Here is a 21,745-nt window from a genome sequence, read left to right as displayed (position 1 = left end):
GGTTATGGTTAGGGTTAGTGATAGTGTTTTGTTTAAGGTTAGTGTTAGGGTTAGGGTTACGGTTAGTGTTAGTGTTTTGATAGGGATTAGGATTAGTGTTAGTGTTTTGTTTATGTTTAGGTTTAGGGTTTGTGTTTTGTTTAAGCTTAGGGTTAGGGTTAGATTTAGGCTTAGGGTTAGGTTTAGGGTTAGGTTTAGTGTTTTGTTTATGTTTAGGGTTAGTGTTAGTGTTTTGTTTAAGGTTAGGATTAGGGTGAGTGAAGTATCAATGAGGGTTAGGTTTAAGGTTAGGGTTAGGATTAGGGTTAGTGATAGGGTTAGGGTTAGGATTAGGGTTAGTGTTAGTGTTTTGTTTAAGGTTAGTGTTAGGGTTAGTGATAGGGTTAGGGTTAGGATTAGGTTTAGGCCTAGGATTAGGATTAGGGTTAGTGTTAGTATTTTGTTTCAGGTTAGGGTTAGGGTTAGGGTTAGGATTTGGGTTAGTGTTAGTGTTTTGTTTAAGGTTAGGGTTAGGGTTAGGGTTAGGATTAGGGTTAGGATTTGGGTTAGTGGTAGTGTTTTGTTTAAGGTTAGGGTTAGGGTTAGGGTTAGTGAAGTATCAATGAGGACACAACACAGCAGAGACCAGTTCAGATCCCCTCCTCTCCTGATATCCCAAACTCACCACTATTGGCGGGGAATCCCTGAATGTGGGTCAGGAATTCGGGTTATTCCTGAGGAATGGTTACTCAGCACAACCCTTGGGACTCCGGTGCCCCCTTCAATCACCTTTAGGCAGCAGTCAGGTGTATACAGCCCATTAATATAACCTTGTGCCTTGTTGTTTCATAAAGATACACATTACACTAAAACATTGAACAACTGACAGAAAAGACCCTTAAAGTGAAAAAAGACACAAACCAACCGAGTTGCATTTTGAGGAGTTTTACTCTGTTCTTGGCTGCTAGGTTTGACCAGTTTACTGACTCTGATCTCCTGAAGCATTTTCTCACACTCTTTCATGCTTTAACCATCTATTACATGTTTTAACCTTCCTGTCTGACTCAAGTTCAGATCTCCTTGTGTAGGGTGAGCAGAGCCACAATTTCATCGCAAACCCACTTTGTACAACCTCGGAGTTAAATCATGGTGTCGTTCATCCTGGTACCTGCAATATAACCAGCAAAGTCATTCAATAACCTACAATACCAGTTTACTGCTCTCCCCCTCAGTCTGTCTCGCTTTCAGTCAGCTCAATTACTTTCAGACTCTGTGTTTCAGTCTGTTTCACTCTCAATCTGTCACAGTCACAGCCTCCCACCATGTCCTTATTGCTTGCTAAAGCTCTATCTCTATCGCTCTCTGTCTTTCACAATCTGTTTCTCCCTTTATCACTCTCTTTATCTGCCTCACAACGTCCCTCTCTCTGTCGCTCACTCACTCTGTCACCCTCTATTTCTCTCATGTTGTCTCTCACTCCCCGTTGTTGTCACGCCCTCTTGTATTCACTCACTCAGCACCTCACCCTGTCACTCTCTGACGCTTGAAAAAGTCTCACTCCCACGTTCAAATCCCTTCCTGGCCTCACCCCTCCCTATCTCTGTATCTCATCCGGACCCACAACCCTCTGAGATCTCAGTGTTCCTCCAGTTTTGACCTCCAGCACCTCCCCAGTTTTAATCGCTCCACCATTGCCGGCCGTGCCTTCAGCTGCCTGAGTCTTGGGTCCTGGGATTCTCTCCCGAAACCTCTCCGTCTCTCTCTCTCCTCTTTTTAAGACGGTCCTTAGAACTTGTCTCATTCAACGAGCCTTTACTCAACCAACCCTAACATCTCTTTTTAGTGGTTTGGTGTCAAATTTTGTTTGATAATTACTCCTGTGAAGCCTTGGAGGGTTTAACTACATTAAAAGCATTGTATAAATACAAGTTTTTTTTTTGAAAAATAAACATTATTTTTAAAAATCGCACTCTTAATAGCAGGGCCCCATACAGGCTGGCTTGGCAAAGTCTGCAGTTAAGTACCTGCTGATATCACCTCAGTGTCTGGTAGGTGTTGAGGAGGTTAATACCGGTGTTAGTTAAAAGCCCGGAGGGCTGTGAAAGGGATTAGCCACTCTTGTCTGTCTGCCACTAATACCTTGGGAATGAGAAATCTTCTCACAGAGAAAAGCTCCATTTACAGAGACACAGACACAGCCAATCTCCCCATCATCCCCGCAGTGTCTAACGTTGCTTGGTGTTGGTGGTGAGGTGGGGGGAGGATAATGAGTTACTTTTCCATTCTCTCTGTGACTCCACTCTAAGTGATCTCCTAATGCTGCACTCCAGCCCTGGACAGGCTCAGACATGACCCACATTCCTATTCTTTAAAAACACAAGAAATAGCAGCGGGAGGGGGCGGTGGGGGTAGACCCTTCAGCCCATCGAGCCATTCAACATGATCATTCTGATCTTAGGCATCAACTTCATTTTACCACCCGCTCCCCATATCCCTTAATTCCTTGAGACACCAAAAATCTGTCCATCCCAGACTTAAATTTATTCAACAATGGAGCATCCACAACCCGCTGGGGTGGAGAATTCCAAAGCTTCACAAGCCTTTGAATGAAGCAATTTCTCTTCATCTCAGCCCTAAGTGGTTGGCCCCTTATCCTGAGGCAGTGCCCACTTGTTTTAGATTCTCCGAGCAGGGGAAACAATCAAAGAGTGTCTGTCAAGCCCCTTCGCAGTCTTGAATGTTTCAATGAGATCCCCTCTCATTCTTCTAAACTCTGGGGACTATAGACCCAGTTCACTCAGCCTCCCATCATAGGACAGCCCTCTCACTCAGGGGCCAATGCAGTGATCCTGTGCTGTAGCGCCTCCAACACAAGTATACCCTTTCTTAAACATGGAGACCCAAACTATGCAGAGTATTCCAGGTGTGACCACAACTGCTTTGCAAAACTTGGATGTTGCAGATTTGAGGGGAGATTGTTTATCCAAAAGGGATTTGTATTTATATAGCGCCGTCCATCACTTCAGGACACCCCAAAGTGCTTTACAGCCAGTTCTGAAGTGCAGCAGCTGTTGTAATATTGGGAACAGGGACAGGTAATTTGCACACAGCAAGATCCCACAAACAGCAATGTGATTGGGTCCAGATAATCTGTTTTAGGTATTGGTTGAGGGATAAATATTGGCCCAAGACTCTAGGAAGAATGACCTTGCTCTTCTTAGAATATCCAAAGGCACTATTTCAGAGTGAGGAGCCAGGTTCACTGTCTTACCCAAAAGATGGTACCCCCGGCAGTGCAGCGCTCCTTCAGTATTGCACTACAAGCAACAGAGTGGATTGAGTTGTTCCAAGTTTCTGGAATGGGACTTGAAACGATGACCTTTGGAGCCAGGAATGAGTGCTGTCCACCGAGCCATATCTCTCTTCAAGCATAGGTAGGAGCCCAGGACCTTTCTTTCCCTCCTTCATATCCCCACACACAACTCAAATAGACCAAAGGACAAAAGCGAAATGCTGCCTGTTTTATCCCTTTTTTCAACATCCATTTTAATTTTTTTTATCTACTTATTGTTATTTTCATTAATTTATTCCCCCTTTTTATCCCATTTTCAATCCCTTTTTCCCACCTCCTGCCCCCTCCCCCCCACCCAACCTCCACAAGGGCCATCTGATAATTGTTCACGGTTGCTCTATTCAGAGTGCTTACCCCTGTCCTGCTATTATCACATTCTGTTTTCTAACCTTAATGCCACCATCAACACCTTTTTAAGCCCTTACTGCTAACATTAACACTCCCTTTGTCCTTTAGCTCATGACATCTTTGTCAATCTTTCCTTAAGCCCCCACCTATTGCTGGCCTTCTATCCAGTTTCACCTGTCCAACCCCCGCCCCCCCTCCCCCTAAACAGTACAAATTTAATCACCTTTCTACTGCTCTTCAGCTCTGAAGAAGAGTCACACGGACTCAAAGCATGAACTCGGTTTCTCGCTCCACAGAAGCTGCCAAACCTGCTGAGTTTTTCTAGCATTTCCTGTTTTAGACCAGAGAACAATATGACTCTTCTTCAGAATTGAAAGTGTCATATCGGACTCGAAACATTAACTCTTGTTTCTGTTTTACAGATGCTGCCAGCCTCGCTAAGTTTTACAAGCACTTTGTTTTTTTGATTTCAGATCTCCAGCATCAAGAGTATTTTGCTCTTATATCATTGGCCCAAAGAATCCCTGGGAAACCAGGAGGAATTAGCTACAGTCAAACCCACATGAATGCATTCCCACTTCCTCTCAGTTCTTACCCCAATCCCTCCGGGAGGCTGGGATTCCTTCCCGGGATTCAGTCCCACAGGGGCTGGGAGCTCCCTGGCACCCAGCTCGAGCTGAGCCCGGGCTGCTCGACCGCGGGGGGCATCACAGGCCAGCACAATCTTTGTTTGTGCCCAGCTCTCACTTGCCTGTGAGTGTGTGGGGCTGGGGCCCTCAAGCCGGGGTCTGTAAGTGCGTTGCTAGGGATGAGCCGGTTAAGAATGGAGCCAGGATGCTGACTGAAGAATTGTCAACAGCAACCGTGTATTTTTATATCGCACCTGCAGAACCGGGTTTAAGGAAGGTCTTAAACGAGGAGAGTGAGGCGGAGAGGTTTATGGGAGGACTTAAAGTAACAGTACAAAGGCAGTTTGCATCCGGATGGTGAGTAAGGGCAGAATTGGACTCGGCAGCAACGCTTCCCATGATCCAACTGCCCATTGGCACAGGTGGGGAATAGGTTGCTTGTGCGAGGTCACCCATAGGTTTCGGGGAGAGTCTCAACAAAGCCGGGGTTGGAGGAGTGGTGGGGGGGGAGCCAGGGGAGAGGAAAAAGGAGATTCAATTATTCACAGCATCTTGGCACACCTCAGTATTCCAGTGTGTGCTCTCTCTCGGTTTGCTAAGGACAGATCCCACCCACTAGCAGGACCGCCACCTGCTTCAGCAGCCACAGCATCCGGCAGGTTAGGGAGATAAGGAAACTCACACCAGCTCCCCTCCCGTTTCCCACCACCCCCGCCCCCCACCCCCAACCCCAACTCCCCCCACAAACCACCGGCAAAAGACACAGTCATGATGGTCAGTGCAGGTGGTCATTGTGGTCAGGTTGACCACAAATGTTCCACTGACAGCCCATTAGTTTCACACTTGATACATCTCCTTCCCTGCCACACCACCCACACCCCCTTCACTTCCCCACCGAGGCAGGTTGAGGGAACTGACCCTCTGCCCAGATTCGGTACAAGGCTGGGGATTGGCAACGGGAGCCAAGGATCAGGAGGCCATTCAGCCCCTCGAGCCTGTTCCAGCATTCAATTCAATCAAGGCCAATCCGGAGTTCAATTTCCATCTGGTTGCATTGGTTCTGTAACCAATGCTTAACAAATCTTTTAGCCGAATTGTTGGAATTTTCATCCTCAACAGGTTTTGGGTTTGAATTTAGAACAGTTCAGAATCTGGCCATTCACCCCAATTTTACTGATGTTTATGATCCAGTCTCTTCTATTTATGTAGCATATTCTTCCCTCATGTGTATCTAGTTTTCCCTTAAACACACGAGGTCATCTCTGGGAAATTGTTAGTTTTCCTGCCCCACCCCACCCCCTCACCATGTTCTCCTTGTCTGAGAGGGTTAATTCCATCCCTGCTCCACATCCGGACCAAGAGCGCGAGGGTTAGAACATCTTGCAACTTGTCCAGGGATTCTCTGCCTTTCTCAGATCAGTTATTCACTCCGCTCTCCGGCAATGCTCCTGTATCGACATCAGGTGAGACAATGACTGGGAGAACACCGACAGCCAATCTTCCACTAGTGGCATTAGGTTGATGCACAACAGCCCCAGCCTTTATGCCTGATGTTGGGTGTGGAAGGAATTTTGCTCCTCATATAACCCTGTGCTGTCCCTGTCCTGGGAGTGTTTGATGGGGACAGTGTAGAGGGAGCTTTACTCTGTATCTAACCCCGTGCTGTACCTGTCCTGGGAGTGTTTGATGGGGACAGTGTAGAGGGAGCTTTACTCTGTATCTAACCCTGTGCTGTACCTGTCCTGGGAGTGTTTGATGGGGACAGTGTAGAGGGAGCTTTACTCTGTATCTAACCCCGTGCTGTACCTGTCCTGGGAGTGTTTGATGGGGACAGTGTAGAGGGAGATTTACTCTGTACCTAACCCCGTGCTGTCCCTGAGCAGCACTCATTTGAAAAAGTAAATAAAAAACACCATCAGGAGAAAACAAAAACTTTTACTTTTGTTTAAAGGAGAAACATTTACAGAAATAGAAGCAAAAATTACAAACTGTACAAGACAAAAACTCCAAAAAATCTTTTCATGCTTGGCTGAGTGGTGGAGCCTGAATCAAACAGTCTGTGGGCACAGCGAGACAATAATCACAGAATTACACCTTCACAGGCAGGGCCCTCCTTCCTGTACACACAGAGATGGAACAGAACAAGACAGACATACCTATGAGTTAATACAACCCAGAAAGTCTCTCAGGACTGCAAGCTGCGGAAGAGGAAATATCAACTCAAAAAACACAGAAAAGATTTCAAGTTCAGCTGAGAAGTTGGTGGTGTTTTGAAGAGCCAAAGCCGGTTTCACGGCTTCTGAATTGCGGAGCAGTGACTGCCCAGGACAGGCAGCTGCTTAAACCAGCACAGAGGCAGGGTATTTAAAAAGCCTCTCAAACAAGGGATTGAGATGGGTATCATCGCACATCTTCAATCACAATAAAACTTCTGCTCTCAAATCTGTACAGAAGCGTTGTGTTTATTTTTTAATATATAGGTTTCCTTTTAGATGCAGCAATCAAAAAAAAACTTGCCAGGCAGAGCATTTCTGTGAAATCAAACTGCCCAACACTGAAAGAGACAGGTGCTTCCTCCTCGTGAGGCTGGTCATCTCAGGTGCTGTGCCCAGGCAGATCCTGTGAATCTTTACTCTGCCACAGCGTTATGCTCTATATGTTATGCATAGATTTGTTAAATGAATTATTTACAGAGACACTTTGGCAACAGGGCCTTTGCTCAGGGGCAAAGTGGTATAGGGGGAGCCTTACCACTGGCGTTGGTGAGCAGTAGGGGGCAGTAGCTGGCAGCAGAGCTGTCAGGGTGTACTTTCTTTAACTCAAACATTTCATTGGCGCGGTTCTGCGTTTGCGCTATGCAGTCACAGACTTCTGCCCTCCCCAAGGGAATTGCCCCCCCACTGCCCCCTCCCCACTCCCCCCCGCCAAAGGCAGGAGGGGAGGGCTTCCAGTCCAGGGATTCGCAGCCTAGATGGGGCAAACCCCGTGTGGACAGGCATCTATTCTCCATCCAAGCCAGCAAATGCGCTTACTTGCCACTAAACACCATGCTTGGTTCTGACAACACAATGGCACACATCAGGCAAGCGCAGGGACCAGTCCTTGAACAGGAAAGGGAAACTAAAACATTTTTAAATGTGCCAGGCTATACAGGGCGCACAATTGCAGCAGGTACCACTCACATTACCTGGTCATTAGTGTTGATGCTTTAGCCCTCCAGCGGCTATCACCCACTTCTAGTCCCCAACACACACACCAGAGACTTAGAGGGTGGCCACACACACAAATATGCACACACGTAGTCACGTGGGCCCACACCGCACACACACAGACACGCGCGCGCACACACACAGACACGCGCGCGCACACACACAGACACGCGCGCGCACGCACAGACACGCGCGCGCGCGCACAGACACGCGTGCGCGCACAGACACGCGTGCGCACACACACAGACACGCGTGCGCACACACAGACACGCGTGCGCGCACACACAGACACGCGTGCGCGCACACACAGACACGCGTGCGCGCACACACAGACACGCGTGCGCGCACACACAGACACGCGTGCGCGCACACACAGACACGCGTGCGCGCACACACAGACACGCGTGCGCGCACACACAGACACGCGTGCGCACACACACAGACACGCGTGCGCACACACAGACACGCGTGCGCACACAGACACGCGTGCGCACACAGACACGCGTGCGCACACAGACACGCGTGCGCACACAGACACGCGTGCGCACACAGACACACGTGCGCACACACAGACAGGCGTGCGCACACAGACACACGTGCGCACACAGACACACGTGCGCACACAGACACACGTGCGCACACACACGCGTGCGCACACAGACACGCGTGCGCACACACAGACAGGCGTGCGCACACAGACACGCGTGCGCACACAGACACGCGTGCGCACAGACACGCGTGCACACACAGACACGCGTGCACACACAGACACGCGTGCACACACACAGACACGCGCGCACACACACAGACGCGCGCGCGCACAGACACGCGCGCGCACACAGACACGCGCGCGCACACAGACACGCGCGCGCACACAGACACGCGTGCGCACACAGACACGCGTGCGCACACACACAGACACGCGTGCGCACACACACAGACACGCGTGCGCACACACACAGACACGCGTGCGCACACACAGACACGCGTGCGCACACACAGACACGCGTGCGCACACACAGACACGCGTGCGCACACACAGACACGCGTGCGCACACACAGACACGCGTGCGCACACACAGACACGCGTGCGCACACAGACACGCGTGCGCACACACAGACACGTGTGCGCACACAGACAGGCGTGCGCACAGACACACGTGCGCACACAGACACACGTGCGCACACAGACACACGTGCGCACACAGACACACGTGCGCACACAGACACACGTGCGCACACAGACACACGTGCGCACACAGACACGCGTGCGCACACACAGACAGGCGTGCGCACACAGACACGCGTGCGCACACAGACACGCGTGCACACAGACACGCGTGCACACACAGACACGCGTGCACACACAGACACGCGTGCACACACAGACACGCGTGCACACACAGACACGCGTGCACACACACAGACACGCGTGCACACACACAGACACGTGTGCACACACACAGACGTGTGCACACAGACACACGCGCGCAGACATCTTGCCAATATTTTGACTGGGGAAGCAGACAAAAGATCAGTTGTCAGAGGAAGAAAACGCAAGGTTAAAAAACAGCCGTTTGCAGGTACAGCCACCATGAAGCACATCTTTTAAAACACGGTCACTGTTTTACTGTACTATGCGAAACTGTGACAATTACAGACACATTTTGCTTCTGACCCTGGGTTATACACGGCAGCAGTACAACCCAGAATGGATCCGTGTACATCGCTGACAAGATAAATATACCTATGTACATACATACAGGCGCACGTATGCGCACAGCAGTTATTACACACTCATCTTCTCAGCTGTATCCATCTTGCATCACCAGCTGTGTCTCTGAATCGAGAGGAACGCTCATTGTCAGTGAGCCAGTTGTGGATGGCCAAGCAGTGGCCTCTAATGGCGATGGTGAGGGCTTCTCGAGCGGGAGCGAGAACGCCTGGATAATTTGAGAATGAAACAGTCAGGTTATTTTCAGGTAACAATCACTGCCATCCACACCAAGTTTCTCCCAACGCTGAATGTTTGTAGGGGGCAGTTTTGCCTGGGGTAAAGAGGGTGGTGGAGGGGTGGGGGAAATGGCCTTCTGCAGAGAGGGGCGGTGGGGGAATCAACACGAGGAGTGCTCGAGGGGCGAGAGGTGTCAGAGGGAGGAGGGCTAGTGGTACCGGAAGGGTGGGGACAAGGGGTGCCAGAGTGGAGGGGGCTGGGAAGGAGGAGAGGTGCGAGGTCTAGTGGGAAGAGGGGAGATGGTTGGGGGGTAAAGAGAGGAGGGATGGATCTCACAACATTTTTAGGGAGCCCATGAAGCGGCTGATGGGTCGTGCTGGGGAGTGTGAACCCCGCCACTCTCAGCAACTGCTGGCTGCCCACCCTTTCTGAGATCAATGTCCGCAGCACAGATCCAGGAGCGAAACTGGAACAGTTCTGGTCTCTACAATTCATTAAGCACATGGCAAGGCCTCAGCCCTCCAAACAGGGGAAGCTCGGTTAAAAAAAGACACCTCCCAGTGAGAAACAGCCTCTAGATTGGAGTCTCTTACCTTCGTGATGAGCTGCTGTAATCACGGCCTACAGATAAAAGGAGAAGAGGAAATCAGTGACATCGGGAGATGGAACTCTTGCATCACCGTGACTTGTAGATGCTCCGGCACCTGCAATATCATCATCGATTCGGGCCTCTGCACACAGGGCCAGTACAACGCAATTCTTCGAAAAAGCGGCCATTTGACCCAACAAGCCTTTTATCCCCTTTTCGCAGACCTAGTGCAGCACTGGGGGAGTGCTGCATTGCTCAAGGTGCTGTCTTTCAGGTGAGACATCGAACCGATACTTTCTTAAATAATGGGAGAGGTTCCCAAGACCTGATATTATCTTTGTCATCCCAAGCTGAGCTTTCCTTAAGGGAAAGGACATCCTTCCAACGGAATGGTGGCCACTGCTTTAGACAGCCTGCTGGACAGTGCATATACACTCCTACCCTGGGTGCTTTATTGACCCCCTTAACCACATTTTGGTTTGATGTTTGTAAGTTTCCTTTAAATTTTGTCTTTGGTTTTGCAGCGACCCTAACTTAGGGGCTGCATTTTACTTTATCCCTTGTTTTGTTAATTTAGTTTATTTGGTTGGCTTTTAAAAGAGCTACGCTCCTACCCTCCGACTGACCCTCCCTGCTCCGAAGTCTGCTGGAGTAAAACTCCAGCAACACATGCTACTCTCGGATTCCTCATTCACTCTTCATTTTTACACATAAGGCCGACTTGCGTTTATATAGCGCCTTTCATGACCTCAAGATGTTGCTGCTAAGTGCTCTTACAGCCAACAAAGCACTTTGAGGTGTAGTCACTGCTGTATTGTGGGAAACACAACATTTGCACACAGCAAGCTCCCACAAACAGCAAACGTGATAATGAACAGGTAATCGGCATCAGGTGCTGGTTTGAGGAATAAACATTGGCCAGAACAGGAGTCACGTACAAGAGGGAAGACATGCCCTCGTCTGAAAGATGGCACCTCTGACAGCGCTGCACTCCCTCAGTAATTGGCACTGGGAAGATCGGCCTGAATTTTTGTGCTCGAGTCTCTGGAGTGGGACTTGATCCCATAGCCTCCTGACCCAGAGAGCTAGCCAGCGAGCCAAGGCTGACCCCAGAGGCATGGGATATTTGACAGGCTGTTCAACCTTATGGAGCGTCAGAGCCCAAAGCCACTTTCTCCCAGCACTCACTGAATCGGAGGGATCAGGAGGGATTATCTCCTCCTTACACTGTAGGTAATTCTCATGTACCACCTGGCTGGAGCTATCCAGCTCAAAGCAGATCAGGGGCTGAATCTGACATGCACTTTCTGTTCTGTGCAATTAGCACACACTCCCCCCCTCAAGGCCCTAAGTTCTGGAATTCCCTCTCTTAAGCTTCTTTGTGCCTCTGCCTCTCTCTCTCTCTCCTCTTTTAAGATGCAGAATTGCACCGAATATATGCCGCACTGAAAACAGGCCATTCAGCCCAAGCTGGTGTTCAAGTCTTCACTCTCAGAACCCACCTCTGCCAACAAGCTTCTGGTCACTCTCCCCCTCAGGGTGACTCAGTGCCAAATTATGTCTGATTTACGCCTCTCTGAAGCGCCTTCAGGTGCTCCACTGAGCCTAAGGCGCTACATAAATGCAAGCTGTTGTCGGATGATGTGAAATCCTGAGAAAGCTTAGAGGGGGAACTTGCTACAGGTGTGCAAAGCTGTGAGGGGTTTTAAGAAAGGTATTTCTGGATGGGGGGGGGAGTGTGAAGGGGAGGGGGTGTAGTATTTCCACTGGTAACGAGAAATCATTACCAAATAAAAAAAAAAGGGAGGTCAGGGGATTTTGCCTTTTAAAATGTAGGGCCAGGGAGTGGAAATATTCCCCTCAGAAACAGGAGTTAAGACTGTGATACCATTTAGGAATGAACAGGATAAATATCTGGAACCCAAACACTTGAAAAGGCTGGGGAATAGGGCTGAGTGGCTAAGCTTTTCCAGAGAGCCAGCACACATACGCAAAGGGCTGAATGGCCTCTTCCCACACTAACATTCTTTGATTCCATATGAGCGATAGGTTCTAATAAATGCAAACTCTACCTTTCTTGCCTGTGCGGCTAAAGTACCTGCTGCAATGTGAGACGTAGCGGTAATGTCCCTGGACTAGTAATCCAGAGGCCCAGGCTCATGCTCTGGGGACACAGGTTCAAATCCCACCACGGCTGCTGGTGGAATTTAAATTCAAGTAATAAATCTGGAATTGAAAGTTAGTCTCAGTGGCCACGAAACTACCATCGATTGTTGTAAAAACCCGTCTGGTTCACTAATGAAGGGAATCTCCTGACCTTAACCGGTCTGGCCTACATGTGACTCCAGACCCACAGCAATGTGGTTGACTCTTAACTGCCCTCTGAAATGGCCGAGCAAGGCACTTGATATCCACTTGAGTTGCCATAGCCTCCAGGGCTATGAGCCAAGCATTGGAAAATGGGATTAGTGTGGTCAGATCTTTGTTGACCGGTGTGGACACGATGGGCTGAATGGCCTCCTTCTGTGCTGTAAACATCTATGAGACACTCAGATCAAAGGCAATTAGGGATGGGCAACAAATGCTGGCCCTAGCTAGCGATGCCCACATTCCCTGAAAGAATTAAAAGGAGAAAAGCAGCAGGAAAAGCACCAGGGAGACAAGCGTGCAGAGGAGGGGTAAAGGGAGCCCTCTGCAGCCTCTTCAAACACTGCAGCCTCACAGCACAGAAGCTGCTGCTACCGTTTTCATCTCAAACAACAAGTTGGAAATCAGCTTCAGTGATAGGGCGTGGGCGGGGACAGGGAGTGATCCTCTGCTTCGGGTATGGAGAATATGCAGGCACCCGCGCGAGCACTAAAATAATTAAAGTGGCATTCCACACAACAGGGGAGAGGTGGATTGAGGTAAGGAAGGCAAGACCTCATGTGACACCATCCTCATACTGCAGTAGGGCACAGGGGAGGGGGGAGGGTGGGTGTCTGTGTTTGTGTCTGAGCCCAAATCTGAAGGGAATCCCAACTGATTGGGCTCTTACCTGGTACATCGAGCCAGTTTGATTGTGCCCCGTACTCTGTGTCAGCAATTAACAGCATGATTGGGGAACAGGAACACACACGTTATATTAGAAACGAAGTTGCTGGTTTACAGCCAAGTTCCAGTTTCACCAAGCGGTAATGGTGCAATCCTGACTGCTGTCCGGGGAATTGCAGGAACACAAGAATTAGGAGCAGCAGTAGGCCATTCAGTCCCTTGAGCCTGCTCCGCCATTCAATAACATCATGGCTGATCTGATTGTGGCCTCAACTCCACTTTCCCGTCTGTCGCCCATAACCCTTGAGTCCCCTGTCGATCGATAATCTGTCTAACTCAGCCTTGAATATATTCAATGGCCCAGAATCTCCTGCTCGCTGAGGGGGGAGAATTCCAGACTTAACCACCCTCAGGGAAGAAATCTCTCCTCATCTGCCTTAAAGTGGGAGACCCCTCATTTTTAAACTGTGCCCCCTAGTTCTAGACTGCCCCACAAGGGGAAACATCCTCTCAGTATCCACCCTGTAAAGTCCCCTCAGCATATTATAAGTTTCAATAAGATCACCTCTCATTCTTCTAAACCCTAATGAGTATAGGCCCAACCTTTTTTCATAAGCTAACCCCTTCATCTCAGGATACAGCTGAATGAACCTTCTCTGCACTGCTTCTAATCCAGTGATATCCTTTAAGTAAGGAGATAAAAACTGTACTGTTTGCACTCCTCAATTCTGTCCTTTTTTAAAAAAAAGTGATGCTTATATAAGGTATTTAATACACAGACACACATTTGGGTTATATTTTATGGTCCAGCAGCAGTGAGCCTTGTCACAGGCACCCCAGAGGCTTGGGGGATGTAATCCTGTCTAACTCAGCTCGGTCCAGTCATGAATAAAGATAGTGGTTTGGGTCAAGGCTGTCTGCTGAGCAGCAGGGGACGCAGCCATTTGCATACACAGCCACCAGAAAGAAAGAGAGAGTATCGGGAGGTTACCACAAATTTCGAAGGAGGGGGAGGCTGGATGGGTGAGACAGAGAGAGAGAGAGAGTAAAAAAAAGAGAAATGTAGTTCTGAGCGGTGTACAGCTAGTGGAGTCTCGCCGGTAGGTAGAGAAAGAAACCATGTGGAAAGCCCATTTATGGTGCGCAGTATGGGCACACCCACTTACACTGAGGTGAAGCACAGCTGGCGAAGGGCATGGTCTTACAGTCAGCGTGCCACCTCCTTGTGGTCACAGGCATGTTGGCAGTAAGGGTCAGCACCATCACCATACCAAAGGAATAGAGGTTTGAAAGCATCAGGGGCTAAAATAAGCAGTGATACTAAGCACGTGCCCAGGACTGTGCAGGGTTCTGATTGGCTGCCACATTTCTACTATACAACGATGACTGGACTTCAGAGAGCGCTTGATTGTTGGCGAAGCTCTTCAGGGCAGAGGCTGTGAAAGGCACTATACAAACGCAAGTTCTTTCTCCCAGTGGCGCTCGCCTCTGGCATTGCAGGTGGCTCACCGGTGAGTGTGGCTCTCTGGAACTGTATGACACCCCACGGACCAGGGTGCTCCAAGTTCCGTCGCCTGTCTGCGTGACAAGCCTGCACACCAATGCTCAATGCGGCAGCAGCAGTGCTATCTGACCCCTGGGTTAGAGAGGAGCAGGAATGATAAAACCAGCACAAACAAAAATACCTGGAAAAACTCAGCAGGTCTGGCAGCATCTGCGGAGAGGAGGACAGTTAACGTTTTGAGTCCGAATGACCCTTCAACAGAACTGTTGAAGGGTCATTCGGACTCAAAACGTTAACTGTCCTCCTCTCCGCAGATGCTGCCAGACCTGCTGAGTTTTTCCAGGTATTTTTGTTTTTGTTTGGATTTCCAGCATCCGCAGTTTTTTGCTTTTACTTATGATAAAACCAGTCCCCACCTTCCACCACCCCACCCCACCCAAAATTCCAGTCACTATCCAGGTAGACGAGGTCTAAGCTGAGCAGCGATGCCCCCTGCAGCTCAATATCCCTACTGTTAGTCGGGTGGATTGGGCCTACTTAAGGGGCGCTGGCACCTTTGGAAAAGTAGCCTGGTTAAGAGTCAGCATGGTCAGGAAAGGAGGGGAGAAAATCAGAATGTAATTAAATTAAAAATTGGCCCATAACAGGTTGTGTAAAGAGAAACTTGGTTCATTCAGCTTTAATAGCTTTGGGGCGTCTCTGAAAGACGTGATAAATGTTACATAATGCCACGGCTCTTTCTTTCTCTCTCAACCATGCCAAGCGTTCATAATCTGCACCGCAGCAGGACTGAGAAAAACACAACAGGCTTGTTTCTCAGGTCCCTCCCTCCCACACAGCTCTACTTTTCCAGGAAGGTATGTTTCCTCCTCGTGACAAACAGAAGCTTTAGAGGGCAGTAGAATCTGCAGACCTCCCTCCCCAGTCTGTACCGGGGGGAGGGGCGGGGGGGAACCATGACACAAAGTACCCTCAATAGCTTACATTTATATAACGCCTTTCCCGCAGTAAAATATCCCAAGGGGCTTCACAGGAAGCGTTCAGACAAAATCTGACACTGAGCCACACAAAGAGATACTCAGACAGGTGACCCGAAACATTTGCTGAGAGAGAGAGAGAGAGAGAGAGAGAGAGAGGAGAGAAAAGAGAGAGAGAGAGGAGAGAAAGGAGAGAGAGAGAGAGAGAGAGAGAGAAAGAGGAGAAGAGAGGTTTAAGGAGGGAATTCCGGATCTTTGGGCCCAGGCAGCAGCAATAGCAGTGCAATTAAATTGAGAATCCCAATATATTCCAAAAGTTCATCTCACAATCACGTGCTGGGTGTAAAAAATGATACTGTGGGAATTCCATGAGTAAAGTTCATGGTAGAACTAGACACATTAGTGAGGGAGGGCTTTTCTTAAAACCAATTCTCACTTGGTCTTCTGACAACGGTTACCAGCTGCCCCAGAGCTCTCACTGCGACCAACAAACGGCCACAAAGGAACTGTCCCGAGAAAGCTACATGCAGTCAGAGCAATTCTGCAAATCCCCAAAACTGTCCGAACAAGCCAGCGACATTGAGAATGCATCTGCATTTCTGACCCCTTTCCAGTTGTGACAGCCGTTTGCATTTGCTGAGGTTGGATGCATGGAATGATAGAGCACAAAGAGGCCGTTTGGCCCGATGTGCCTGGGCCTTTGTCAGAGTTACCCAATGAATCCCACTGAAGTACAAAAGGACCCGCTGCAGGATTTGGACACAATGAAGCTATTGCACCACCTGGTGGCACAGCGACTCAATGCAACGCAAATATCAGATGAAAGACTTGCATTCACATAGCGCCTTTCACAAGCTCAGGACATGACAAGGTGATTTACAACCAATGAAGTACTTTTAAAGTGTGGTCACTGTAATAGTGTAGGAAAGAGAGCTGCCAATTTGCGCACAGCAAGCTCCCACAAATAACAATGTGATAATGATCAGGTCATATTCTTAATGTTGTTCAAAGAATAATTATTGGTCAGAGCAGCTCCTGCCAGTCTGATCTGTAAGCATTTCCGCTCACTATGATAAATCTAGAAACAAAACTGCAAACTATTCCCTGGCATTTTGGATTAAAACGGTGCCGATTGCAAATACATATCAAGTTTTCAGCGGCCTTAACCAGCGTCTACGGAGTTGTACTATTAAAAAGATGGATCTGCGTGGATAACTTACTAAGTTACACAGAACTTTACAGTGCAGAAACAGGCCTTTCAGTTCAGCATGTCCATCTTGGTGCTTATGGTCCACATGAACCCTCCTCGCAACCCATCAGCATGTCTAAAGGTGATACCTTCGACAGTGCAGCGCTCCCTCAGTGCTGCTGCACCAATCTAGGTTTTGCGCTCATGTCACTGAAGTGCGACACAAAGCCGTAATCTTCTGGCCTGTAGGGGAGAATTCGACCAACTGAGCCGTGGCTGACACTCAGTGGGAAATCATCTTCGTGTGTGATGGTTCAGTCCTGTAGAGTGGAGCGCATTCACAGCCCTGTCCTCCCTGGGGAGACCAGAAGTTCCACAGCAGCGGGTAAAAGGGGCTGCAATCCTGCCAACTTCAGCTGGCGGTCGCCCACCCACTCAACCAAATTCCTGATCACTGCCCAGGCCGACGAGGTTAAAACTGAGCAGTGATTCCGCCCCCCACCCCCCACAACAGTTCAAAATCCTATCGCTCGTCGGGTGGACTGGGCCCCGAGTACACGGCTCACAGGGAATACTTACCATGCCTTGGTGAGCATGAGCGGCTTCTTCTTGGGTACTCTTTCTCCCACTCGTCCCGTTCTTTATCTCTGCGTTCTCTCTCTCTGCATGGCAAAAAAAAAACAACAGAAAAAGCAGCACTCGCATCAGTAAGCCCGCTAGACGCCTGGACAATCGCGCAGTTCCAAACTCCAAGATTCTACACGGCTATCGGAGCTCAGGACAAGGGCCCAGAGGAGCACCAGTATTTCTGCCCATCGGAAAGCTTCGCCCTCCGCCTCTCCTGAATTTACTGGGGCTTGCCTTGGCTGCGTTCACAAGCACCGAAGCCCCTACAGTGCCACACTGGCGGGACATTATTCACCAGTAAGCCTAGGCATCTGGCAGGAACAGCAACAGCATGTGTGTGGGCTAGTACAGTGCTGGGGCACAAACACACAGCGTCACTGCTGTTAACAAGGGAAATTTTTATATATATATATACTGCTCTTGATGAAATAAGGGGCCGCAAGCAAATTGTGGAGTCAGCATAAGAAGGTGTTGCAGAATAAACAATCAGACAGGTTTTAACTCTGCTCTGAGAAATTCACTCACTGAGATACCTTAAATTCAGGAGCTACCTTGTGGAAAGTCAGTTCAAACAGTGACCTACTCCTCAGCTGCTGATGGCCCTGCCCTTTGCTGGGGCGTTGGAAAATGCACAGAGGACGCCTGAGCTCTTCAGCAAATCAGTTTTAGTTGAGGATACTGTTAACCTTCTATTCTACACTGAACCTTAAAGGACATAGGAATTAGCAGTAGGACTGGGTCATTCAGGCCATTGAGCCTGCTCTGCCATTCAATAAGATCATAGCTGATCTGATATTGCCTTAACTCCACTTTACTGTCTGTGCACACTGCCCCCCCCCCACCACACACAACCCTTGATTCCCTTATCAACCAAAAATCTATCTCAGCTTTGAATATATACTCAAAGGTCCAACCTCTGCTGCTCTCTGAGGAAGAGAATTCCAAACATCAATGAACCCTCAGAGAAGAAATTTCTCACCTCCGTCTAAACTGGACGAAAAATATGCAGCACGGCCCACCATAGTTTCTATCGAGCCAGGAGGGTCTGGGGTTAAACCGCAGACATTAGCTGATCTAGGCAGGGCAGTGATTAGAGGAAGGACACAAGAGGCTCAGGCAACAAAGTTGCAGGGCGATGGGGTGGGAAATGTGCGGTGGGTCTCAATGAGAACAGGACTGAGCTCGTATCTGATGCCACAACAACAGATCACTGCCTGTATCAGGGCAATAAGAACCGACCAGGATTGGGTGATATAAGAACGGGCCTGGTAGCTGTGGGAGGTGAAAAAGGGGGCAGGTGGCAGAGCTACTGCCATTCTAGGCTGGGAGAAGCATGTAAACTGTTCAAAATACAAAGAATGTATAAATTAAAACAGCTTATTTCCTGCTGCCAGTGTTGGATCCACACCACACCGTCCTCTCACGATCAGTAACACCAATTGGAGATCTACATGCTCATCAGGGAAGAGATTGCAGCAGCTTTACAGCAATTTACTGTGCGCACTGAGACAGACGGAGTGAGTAGAAAAGTATTACTTTAGTCGGATTTTTCGAGCCATTGCTCGCAGCTCATCCTCGCGTTCCTGAGAAAAAAAAACAGAAACACAGTTCAGGGGAAGTGAAATAAAATCAGGAAGCGCTGGAAAAACTCAGCAGATGTGGCAGCATCTGTGGAGAGAGAAATAGAGTTAACATTTTGAGTCCAATATGACTCTTCTTCAGAACTGAATAGAAGTGAGTCTCCTTCTGTCGTGCACAGATCTTTTGCCACCTTGAATGTCACAAGGCTTCTCTCTGTCTGCTTAGGTATGTTTTGCCAGTCCAATGTTGTGCCTTCCTCTGTCACGGTTTTCCTGCTCCCCTGGACCTCCTCTCTCTTTCTCACCGACCTCCTCTTCAGATCTGCCAGCCCCCTCATCCCTGTTACCATACACAATGTCCCTCTTGATCTCTCAACTCATTCACCACACTCCCTATGACCTGCTTTTGTTCCACTAACAATACAATCTTGATTTCATCCATGTTCCCAGCTCCTCTGAGGGCAGTGATCTCTCTCTCTCTCTCTCAACATCTAAATCTTGATTAAACCACATTAACTTTAATTCTACTTCTGGAATCAAGTTACCCCCAGCCCCTGCACCTTTGCCAATACTCTAACTCCCAATACCCTCTCCTTTGGCTGTTCATCGCTGTCACTGCTAACATGCTGAACAGTGCCCTTGTTTATGGCTTCAAAGTCCTCACCAAGTTCCTCCTAGTCTCCAAATATCCTGTCTTACACCCTCCCCCATACAATCCCCCAGCTCCGTGTCATTAGATCTGAGGTCTAGGGTTCGGCATAACCACTTTAAGAAATACACCAACGGCCTGCCATAACACAGCCAGTCACAGCAACATGGTCCAATACTCCATTTGCTTCCCTAGTTACCTGCTGCACTTGCTAACTTTTTGTGATTCATGTACAAGCACACCCAGGTCCCTCTGTTCGCAGCATTCTGCAGTCTCTCTCCAGTTAAATAAGATAAGGTGAGTGGAAATGAATGGCAGCAGGAATTTAAACTTTATGAGTACCACCTGCACCCCCACGGGAAGCAGCTGTACAGCGATGAGGAGAGAACCCTGATCTAGACTAAGCACTACCCACATGGGATAAAATTATAAGATACAACCCTTTAAATACCAGTCAGTCAAATAATCAAAGTGCCAAATGGAATGCTGGCTTTTATCTCTGGGGGCGGGGGGCATGTGGGGGGTGGGGGTGGGGGAGGGGGGGTGTGTGTGCAGAACATAAAGAGGGGGAAGCTCTGTTTCAGCTTTACAGAGCCTTGGTCTGGCCCATCTGAAGTACTGTGTTCAGTGCTGGGCCCCGCATCTCAGGAAAGAGGTACCGCTTTCAGACGGGGCACATCGCAGATTCACCAGAATACAAGGGTTTAAAGGGTTGAATGACGAGGGCAGGTTGCATCAGCTCGGCTGGTGCTCCCTCGGCCGAGTCAGGTTGAGGGATGAGCTAAACACGGCGTTAAAAAGGGGTTCAGTCTGGCAGAGGTGGAGCAACTACCTCCAGCGGTGGGTGAATCCAGCAAAAGAGAGCACAACAGTATCAGTGCCAGCTTGCCCAGGAGGGAAATCAGCAAACACTTCTTCACACAAAGGGTAATGGAAATCAGGAAGCCACTTCCCTGAAACGTGGGAGACTGGGGGGGTCAACTGAAAATTTCAAGACTGAGATTGATAAGGTTTTTTTTTGGCTAGCTGAGGGGTTTCATGGAGTATGGAAAAAAAGGGCAGGTTATTTGGAATCGAACTACAGATCAGCATGATCCAACAGAGGGGTGGAATAGGCCAAAGGGGCCAAATGGCTTCCTTGTGTTCCGGCGTTTCTAAATTTCCCATATCTGCATCGATACTATAGGTGATCCCGAGTGCTGTTGTTGCCCTACCTGTCGCTCCTGTTCTTGCTGCAGCTGTTTCTCTTGTGCGGCCTTCTTGTCAGCTTTAACTGGGTGGCAAAAAAGAAGTTTCACTTTTCTTCGTACGTGTCTAAAGCAGCTCCGAATATTCCCATTCCCACGTACCTCTCCTGACTCGTCCTCACCTACCTGCTCCCTCCGCAGGCTGCTATGGTCAGTCAATCAGGACCGCATGCTATTCCATGGACACTCCCACTGGGCTGATAGCTCCCACAGCAGATACAGGGTATATCTGGAGCCGAGACCAATCATTACACGCCCCAAGCAACCTCCCATCTCCTGTTCTGCAACCCCTCCCGTTTCCTGTGGACATTGTTGATTTGATAGACCCACTGCCACTGAGACTTGCAGAGCAGGGAGATACCAGGCTTGTTACTCAGTCTGCGGCTGAGGGGGGGGGATCTATAACATACCTCAGTTACACCCAGGTTTGGCAGCCACGGGGTGGGGGAATGGAGGGGAGGAATCAGTTAGGGTTTCCTTCCTCCAGATTGCTGTATCCCAGACAACAAGCACATTGCGTGAATATTGGGCGAGGACACGATCAGGTTTGATCATGATCAGCCTTGGAAACGAGTAGTTACTCAGTTGTCTCTGTTCAAGGTCACCACTTGGGGTGGTGTAGCTGGAGGACAACTTGTACCTGTGGGCTCAACAGCAAATAGACTTGCATTTATATAGCACCCTTCATGAACACTGGACGTCTCAAAGCGCTTAACAGCCAATTATGTACTTTTTGAAGTGTAAGCGCGTGCACAGCAAGATCCCACAAACAGCAATGTCATAGTAATCAGATAATCCCATTTTTTGTGACGTTGGCTGAGGGATAAATATTGACCAGGGCACCAGCGAGAACTCTCCCCTTCTTCAAAATAATGCTGT

The 21,745-nt window shown here is 49.1% G+C and overlaps 1 protein-coding gene across 6 annotated transcripts in view; it reads right to left on the bottom strand.

The window, feature by feature from the left end:
* Positions 1-8,886: 8,886 nt before the first annotated feature.
* Positions 8,887-21,745, bottom strand: part of LOC121272541 (CLK4-associating serine/arginine rich protein) — a 48,544-nt gene continuing 35,685 nt past the window's right edge. For 5 of the 6 annotated variants that reach the window (XM_041179168.1, XM_041179166.1, XM_041179165.1 and 2 more), the window contains exons 18-22: positions 20,834-20,892; positions 18,927-18,973; positions 17,343-17,425; positions 10,065-10,092; positions 8,887-9,460 (exon numbers count right to left, since the gene is read on the bottom strand). In XM_041179168.1, coding sequence (XP_041035102.1) covers positions 9,418-9,460; positions 10,065-10,092; positions 17,343-17,425; positions 18,927-18,973; positions 20,834-20,892 — 260 coding nt within the window. In that variant the 3' untranslated portion in view covers positions 8,887-9,417. Of the gene's footprint in view, positions 9,461-10,064; positions 10,093-17,342; positions 17,426-18,926; positions 18,974-20,833; positions 20,893-21,745 lie in introns of those variants that run through there. The other variant, XR_005941888.1, reaches the window with a different exon arrangement.

This window comes from Carcharodon carcharias, chromosome 34, assembly GCF_017639515.1.
Source record: "Carcharodon carcharias isolate sCarCar2 chromosome 34, sCarCar2.pri, whole genome shotgun sequence".
In the NCBI taxonomy this organism is placed as follows: Eukaryota; Metazoa; Chordata; class Chondrichthyes; order Lamniformes; family Lamnidae; genus Carcharodon; species Carcharodon carcharias.
The sequence above is the reverse complement of the archived record's forward strand: the minus strand, read 5'-3'. Positions and strand labels throughout refer to the sequence as shown.